Source organism: Limulus polyphemus, unplaced genomic scaffold (genome assembly GCF_000517525.1).
Source record: "Limulus polyphemus unplaced genomic scaffold, Limulus_polyphemus-2.1.2 Scaffold64, whole genome shotgun sequence".
Taxonomy (NCBI): Eukaryota; Metazoa; Arthropoda; class Merostomata; order Xiphosura; family Limulidae; genus Limulus; species Limulus polyphemus.
In genome coordinates, this window is record NW_013665674.1 from 482,116 (window position 1) to 490,893 (window position 8,778).

Below are 8,778 nucleotides of genomic sequence, written 5' to 3' on the forward strand. Positions count from 1 at the left end.
AGGTGATAGTTATAGTTACACTTTAACCTGACATGAATGTGTGAAGGCAGATATTCCTCTCTCACTGAGGAAAAAATATTTTTAGCTCAATTTTTGTAAATGTTCATTTTAATAACCTTACAATATTCCTCTGCTAAGTATGCTGTTCAAATAAAATTATTCATTTAAATAATGCTTGTAGTAACAAGATAACTATTCATATAACCATTATTTACAGGTAGTTCAAACTTCCACAACATATCTCACAAACCTCTCAATACAGAAAAACATTCTTAAAGTTCTTGACTCAATTATACCACAAACTTACTTGGTATCTTTACAATCAGAGTAAGCATTTGTTTTGCTCATTTCAGTATCATCTACTTCAAAGGCATACCCATTCTTTATTAGTTCTTGACCAAGATTGATTCCATTAACAAAACAGTTGATCAGCAGGCAACATACAGTTTTAATTCCTGGTGGTGATGGGTGTAGTCGAGCATAAACTATATGGCCTTCAGTCAACTTTCTCAGAAATTGTAAGCCCTTTATATACGAATACATAAATTAAAAAGCATAAATTATTTGGGAAAAAGAACCAAAAAGCTAGTAAAACATCAGTAGTTGGTTGAACTTCACGCATTTCAGTCTAGAATGAACTTTAGAAATTGTACACCTCACGTAACTTTTAGAAGTTTGAATGCACTTTGAAAAACGTCCCAGTTTCTGAGAGTATCATTTTATCACAACATGAAAAAACTAATGAAATTATTACACTCATGCATTTTGCTCTATTTATGAAATCCACAGATAGATTACAGTGGTATGCTGCAAAACAGTAAACCCTTAGGTTTATTAAGTCTCCAACTGATAAAATTTTAAAGTTCTAGCCATACTTTTAAAACAGCACACACTTGTAACTCATTTATTTCTGTATAACAAGAAACATATATATATTTTAGTTCAAAAGTAAAATTTTAAAACATATCCTTTAAAAGAATAACAGCATTATATATTTCACCAAATTTGAATGGAATATTTTCAAATGACTACCCTCTACAGGATGGCCACATTAATTTAAAATAATACAAAAAACTTCACCATGAGTTTTCAGGCAAAATTTCATATTTTCCAGAACTGTACAAGTAAGTGCATGACACACTTAATTTCAACATTTTTTCATAATTCTACCTAATTAATACAATTTTTATACCTTACAATCTTATTATAAAGTATAATAAAAACTTCAGAACTTACTTCAAGTTACAATACTCTAAATAAAAACCTTCAAATGAAGGAGTTAAGGATTGGTGATAGACAGTAAAATGATACATCTAACCTATGATCAAATTTAATAAACCTGATAACAAGTGATTTACCAAAAATATGTAAAATATTTTACAAATTGGCATAACTAAGCAGCATGATGGTTCTGAGCTACAAGTAAAACAGAAGCTTACAATTTTTCCTCAGTTTTCCAGGTTTTGGAATCATTTTTGATTCCCTAACTTTGTGACCCTAAATTTTCCAAGTTCCCTGACTTTCCCAGGTTTTTGGCAACCCTGTTTTAGGACTGTAACAACAGCCAAAGATGGGTGTAATTTAAATGCACTTACATAATTACATGTTAAAAACCTACTGAACAAAACAATGAGGTGATTAGCTTTATCCTTCTCAGAAGAACAATTTAGGTATACTTTCTATGGTCCTACCTTATCACATTCCCATTTCTTCTCATGTATCTAAGATAATATTTGAAAATTGTTGATGTTCTTCAAAATGATCTAACTTTGTTTGAAGCATTCTGTGACAAATCTGTTGTTGCATATAAGCATCACACCTGGCTGCATAACATTAGTTAGATCAAATATTCAGCAACCTGATACCAACTCTACTTTCCTCAATTCTTTATTCTGCAATCATACCCACTGCATTACTTTCCACTACACCGACAACAGAATTTCTGTATAGGGTCCCAAGGGCAACCTTTACTATAAAGCAGGCTTTCACTTGCATGTCCAAACAAGTTGTTTCATCTGTGGCTTATGGAGCATACTCTATGTAGGAAAAACTGGTCATCTGGTGAGTGAACATTTTTGTAAGCATGACCATTATGTCTTAAATGGCAGGCCAGAGAAGCGTGTATCTTGGCATTATAAACAAATATACAAGGATTTCTCAAATCTAGTTATTTTAACACATACTAACAAAGTTCATAAGAAATTTTTACACAAAGAAGGAAAAACACACAACTTATTTTTGATCTTGGGACACTTGCTCCCAATGGGATTATTGACAATTTTCTTTCATTTAAATTTCACATTTTTTCTCAGTTTGTATTTTCAACGCACATTTCAAATTTAGGATTTTCTCTTTCTGAAATTGCCTATTAGGATGATTAAACTGTTATTATTATTAATTTATTTTTAAATTGCACTATTTGATCTTTTTAATTTCTTCACTGTTTATAATACTTAATTCTCATAATGTCTTGTATTAGGTCTTAGCTTTTTTCTTGTAATTGCAAAAAAATTATTTTATCATTTCCTTTCACAGTTTGATATGCTACTTTAGTATTTTTCTTATACAAATTTTTTAATGATTGACTTTAATCTTAAAATTATTAGTTTTAACATTATTTTAAGTTTTCTTTCCTAACATTTTGTTCACAAGGGGTCACTTAAAATATCTTTATTGTTTCATTCATCAGTATACATGAGTATACTACTAGTATTGTTGGTCATTCAACATATGTTTTAACTTATATTAATATATATAAAAATCTTATAATAATACCAGAACTTGAACAATCAAAAATCCTGATGAAGACAGTAAGCCTAAAAAAATTTTGAACATTAGAAATCCTAAAATTTTAATGCTTCTGTTATTTTATTATTTGCCATGCCAAATATTATCTACAAAACTTAATGCTCATATGACACACACAGCATAATATTCTAAGTGTGAATGACAGACATAATTTACAGTCAGCTTAAAAGGTATCAATAAGCCGATTCTATGAACCAAAAATAAGAAATGTCACTTTCATAAATTTCATCACAAAGAAACATATTTTTCCAGGCATAGTAGTTATGGAATTACTTAACTGCTAGCTTAAATTTGTGCTTATAAAATAAAACTAGCAAGTAATCACCTTAATTAATAACTCATATTGTGTTTAAATTTCAAGTTATGAAGACATAAATGGCATAACTATGTAAAAGGTAGCATCTAATCAAAAACAATAAGTTTTCAAATACCTATTTCACATACGTAAATATTCTCGATGGTTAGATAAATTCAAACACACAATTTACTCAACAGAAGCTGGAAATTTAAAAAAAAAAAAATCTCTCACACATAACTGATTTTACCAGAGATGGTAGACAAATTTCACTAAACAAAATGTCACCTATAAAATATAAGGATTTAACTGATATCATATTACGAAGATATTCTAAAAACATTATTACATTTTTTTGGAGAGCACATACCTACAAAGAAATATTCCCAATATTATACTATTACACCAATTTACCTTCTGAAACTGTTGATTTTCAATGTCCTTCATAGGTCCTCTCAATCCTTTAAACTGACATTTAAAAGCTAAGGGTGGCACAGAAGCTAAATTGTCAGGCAGTTCTACAATTCTTTTGTTACTGATAACTTCTCTGTTTCCAAAGTCAATATATTGGACGGTGCACTGATATAAATAAAATAAGTCATTCTCAGAACAGTTGCTCTTATGTAAGATGGAGAACTTATCTTACAGAAAGAAACACCTCTCAGTTAAAACCTATTAACTCATTCCATATAGTTTTGGTCAATATGACAGACCTTGTAACCAAAAAGTTTCCATAACTTTTAATAAATTTTGTGTATCTTCGCAAAATCTGGCAAGCTTTCAGTAAACATTGCAACTCTTTTGTACACCAAAAATCAAGTTGTTTAATTAAGTATTTTTAATAAAGATTTGTCCTTGAATATATTTAGTCAGAGTGTTGACTGCTTTGAGTGCAAAGGGATTTTCATGTTAAGATTATAAATACTTTCCTTCATCTGTAAATGTTCATTTTTCATTTGCATAACTTCTGAAACATCCTAAATAACTATCAAACCTTTTTTTTTTCATTAAAACTTTATATTTTATCTTTTATTATTTTAACCTAACTCCATTTAGACTTAGAGTTTGACTGACCTTGTATCCATCATAAAAAGATAAGAAACAAATCTAAATTACCCTTTTTTCTTTTTAGAATGATTGCAAATCGTAACAGGAAACTATAATTGTTTAACCTAAATAGCTTGATGCATAAAATAACAAAAAATATGGTATTTATCTTTGACCTGTTGTTTTTTGTTGTTGGTTGCCAATGAAATTTAAGCCTACTTTTTTATACTAAAGGTATTAGCACACTAAATTTTTAGTTACTTAAATAATGTATCTAAGAACACAGAATAATAACACACGCAAAACAAATAATGCCCTAGAACTATCATAATTTAAATGGTTTTCTAACAATGGCATAAGAGGCTTAAAATAATTCCCAAAAACTTCTCAATCTGAAAAATCATGAGAGGAACTTTCAAACTAAAGAAAAAATAGATAATACTCTGTACTGAAAACAGTGTAATATATCATTTGATAGATTAAAACTTTGCCTTTCTATTGATTATAAATAATATAGTATTAAACATCAGACAAAACTATTGGCAATTTGTGAAAGAGAAGATGTGACAGGTGGGCATGAAAAGTGGGTCTGATTTTCTACTTTATGACTCCATAAACAAATAAGATTGAAGGCTATAAAAATTCAACTTTGCCTTAGTAATTCCTATTTTATAATGAGTACTTTATGATAAATTCCATACTTCAGAGAGGGGTGGTAAATAAATTAGAGAAGGGAGAATACCTACAGAACAGATGTCACAATTCTCATACTAAGGAAGGTTGAGGGTTTTTTCAATATGTCCTTATCAAATTAAAAACTTAAAACTTATATGATATTAAAGTTTTATTTATTGACTACATATTAATTCCAAGTTTATTTACAAACATTGATAATAAAGTAGCTTAATTAAATTCTGAATATAACTTTCTAAAAGGTTGTGACATATGCACATTCACCTACCCATAGAGAGAACATTAAACTCCTGAATTTTTGTACACAACAGACATGTAATGTTTAGTAAAAGTTTGCCAAATTTTGTGAAGATATACTTAGAGAGTTCAAACAACAATTGCTTTTAAAAAATATTTACTATCACAAAAAATGGAATTAGTACCCATGTATTTCCACTTTACTTAGATACTGCAAGGATGATCAAGCTTAAACTTGGGAATAAAACAGAATTGTTCTCTATCACCTAAATAGAAAAACTAAAATTAATAAAGATAAGTAGTAGACTTCCATTGGTTAGAGTAAACCTGTCGAAAATAACATAAATGTCAAATGGTCAAATTGTTAAGAGCTGTTGGCAAGAAAACTTCAGCCCAATCTCTAAGTTATCTAATGCCATGCTAATTATATCTACAACTTCAGGATATCACATCTTATATGAGATCATCATATACAGCATTGGAAAGGTAAAGTGATAAACTATCATATTAAATCACATAGTTGTGATACTGTTATGCACAACAATACATATTATTGGAGAGTCTAATGAAGTCATTAAAATATCAGGTAATTAAGATCATTAAAATTCATAAGAGAATGATTTAAATTCTCAAACATAATAGTTTCAGCTTTAGAGAAAGAAATGAACAAGTGTGGTAAAAATCCTTTTAAATCTTTATGTAATATAAAGAATTAAAAAAAACAATTATGGTTTGGTTCAGACTTTTAAAAATATTATCTGAAGTTTTTTAATTTTAGTAAATTACTAAACTAATAATCAGGAATAACCAATGAAATCAATCAGACTATTTAAATTCTCCTCTATCTAGTTCTTAAGATTCAAAATCAATATTTGTAGCACGTTGCACTATTGCTAGTTCTAGAAAGATATTAAATATTTTGATTTTGTTACGAGACAATTTTATTCTTACCTGACCAGGAATATTGTTTTTCATTATCTCACATCGATACCAAAGTTGATCTTCACTAAACTGAGCTCCATAAACCTAGAATAAAAGGAAAATATACATTAAAAGTGTTTGCTTTGAATAATTGTATTGAGCAAACAGCTTCATGGGCAACAGTGATGTGAAAAATTGTGAGGTTTAAATGCTGTTAAAAATCTTCCTGAATGTTTGTATTGGGTCAGTAAAGAATGGTTAGATTATTTACAATAATTATATTAACTTCATTTTCAATTTAACTATCTTCAACCAATGCACCTCTGGTTGCTAACAAAAAACTGTTTGATTAAATAATGTTGAGAGAAATTGAGAAGTAATGATACCATAAATATCATAACTGCTAATTTTAGCAGTATAAGCATTACAAATGGTCATAAAAACTTGTTCCTGAGATTGTGAACATAAGATTTTTTGAGCTCATAAGAATGTGTGCTGGTTATAAGACTGTTTTGAATTATCAGAGAGTGCAACTGCATTCTCTGTGTAGGGATGGCATGAACACCCGTTTGAAAGCAATACGGATTTTTTTCTACACAGGTCATCAGAAGCTAGATATGAAGAGCTACATGGCATAGTTGTTCTATCTCTGGTATATATGCTGCTTTTCAGCTATCCCAAAAAAACTGACAAAATAAATAGAACCAGAATTTCCAGTTGTAAGTTGTTACTCTATTGTAAAATAGTCATAAAAGTACTATTCTAAAATTAACTAAAGAAAAGGTATAATGATGAAAGCAAACTGATCATTTATATATATTATCCATATATATATATTATCATGTACAACAGTTTCCAAAATCTAAGGGTATTTAAAGATAAGTCAGTTGAAGATCAAAAGCAACTAGCTCTTTTACCACCATACATGGTCAGACATAGAATCATACCTTTCTCTCAGCTCAGTCCTCTTCGGCTCCCAAGCTCTGTAGCAATGCTATGGCTGCTACAGCAATATGTACCCCACTGATAAAAACTGACTTAAATCATTTCAACCATCACCTATTACAATAAGTTTTTAGGATATAAATTTTCACTAGCCATAACATGCTCCACAATTAATAAATAGTTTTACCCATCATCAATTTTTATAGTCAAGACAATAAAAACCCTATAACCTGAGTGCTTTCGAAAAGGTGGATGTTTCTTCTTCAGGGGCAAACTGTGTTATAAGCATGAAGCTGAATGATAAGTGTATAGCAAGATTGTAAGGGGAAAGGTACATTTTTACATTTTTTACAAGGGATCATATCTCACTGAGAAAAATGCTTGTACTAACTTTTCAAAATAGTTTTCACAAAAGGACAAAGTAAACCTGAAGTTGATTAACTAAAATATTATTTTTAAAGTTCCTTTTAAACACCATCCAATAAAAGTTCAAAAAAAAAAGGAAAACAGTTTTAGTTTTGAGATATAATAAATAGAATATCAAAAGCTTATTTACAGGCCCACCAAGTTGACTAGGAGATTTCCCAGGATCTTTGAGAAGGGAAAAAAGAAACAGATTGAGAGAAATTGAACTCATATTTCAATACTTCTTCACAGCCCTGCTTATGTAGTCTTACTGTACACAGAGCTTAAATCAAATTCACCAAACAGAGAAAGTGCTGATTTCAACAAGTTTTTATGCACAACATATAAACATACTGTGAAAAAATGGGTAAAACAATAACTCAAATCAGGGTTGACATGCTGATGAACAATAAAGATTGAACACTAAATACTTTAATGTGTCTAATCGCGCAATTCAACATTATTGTGCAGTGTTTGTCAGTGATAACCGGCTTTAGGATAATGCACATAACAGAGGCTTCATTCTTATTAACAAGTTATAATGGTGGCAGTGAACTATTGGCCATACACTATTAACATAATAAGCAATTCACTGATACAATGTTTCTTAGAACAAAACACTTATCAACAGTTAGAGAATATATATTACTAAATATACATTTGCATGAAATTGAAGATTTTTCTACTAATTTATTTTCTTTATTAAGAAAATATCAAGGAAGTAATTTTACTCCCACTTCAAATGTTTGTTTCCCAGTTGGCCCACCACTACAGTTTGTGTATTTCATTCTATAATACATATCAAGTTATTATTGAATATTTTCCCGAAATCCTAAGTCACATAATGTATGATAAAATATGAGTGGAAGCATCAATTTATCTACTGTCAATAACAAAACTTATCTTAGCTCTTAAGTATAAATAACTTACCTTAAACATTTCAGGGGTACCTTGAACACTGACTGTTTGGGAGCACACCTTTGAAAGTTGTTTTGAAATATCTGACAGTTGAGGGTTTAAATCCACTCTCTGAGCATAAAAAACTGTGGGATCTTCTATATGAACTACTATCAAAGCATCATCCGAAGTTCCAAGAACCTAGCAATGTGACCAGATATATAGGAGGGGGACTGTCTAGGCAGAACAATAATTAACATACACATTCTCTAATAGAAAACTAATTCATAAAATTACTTTTTATCACATGAAAAAACTATTTCATGATGATATGAAAATAATTATACCTACAGTATCAAGACTTCTTCAACCTTCATGTTTTTCTGACATTACGAATGTACCACCATGTAAGGAACATGAACCCAATTCAGGTAAGTATCCTCTTTCATTTGGAATATTAAAATATTCTTATTAAAGTTCTTTATTATAAAGCAATCCTTTTCTTTTAGAATTGTTTGTTTGTTTGTTTG

General features: G+C 29.5%; 1 protein-coding gene across 1 annotated transcript in view; it reads right to left on the reverse strand.

The window, feature by feature from the left end:
* Nucleotides 1-8,778, reverse strand: part of LOC106464888 (serine/threonine-protein kinase 31-like) — a 70,891-nt gene that overhangs the window by 26,569 nt on the left and 35,544 nt on the right. The window contains exons 7-10 of the mRNA XM_022393203.1: nt 8,282-8,449; nt 6,032-6,106; nt 3,518-3,682; nt 308-525 (exon numbers count right to left, since the gene is read on the reverse strand). Coding sequence (XP_022248911.1) covers nt 308-525; nt 3,518-3,682; nt 6,032-6,106; nt 8,282-8,449 — 626 coding nt within the window. The remainder of the gene's footprint in view (nt 1-307; nt 526-3,517; nt 3,683-6,031; nt 6,107-8,281; nt 8,450-8,778) is intronic.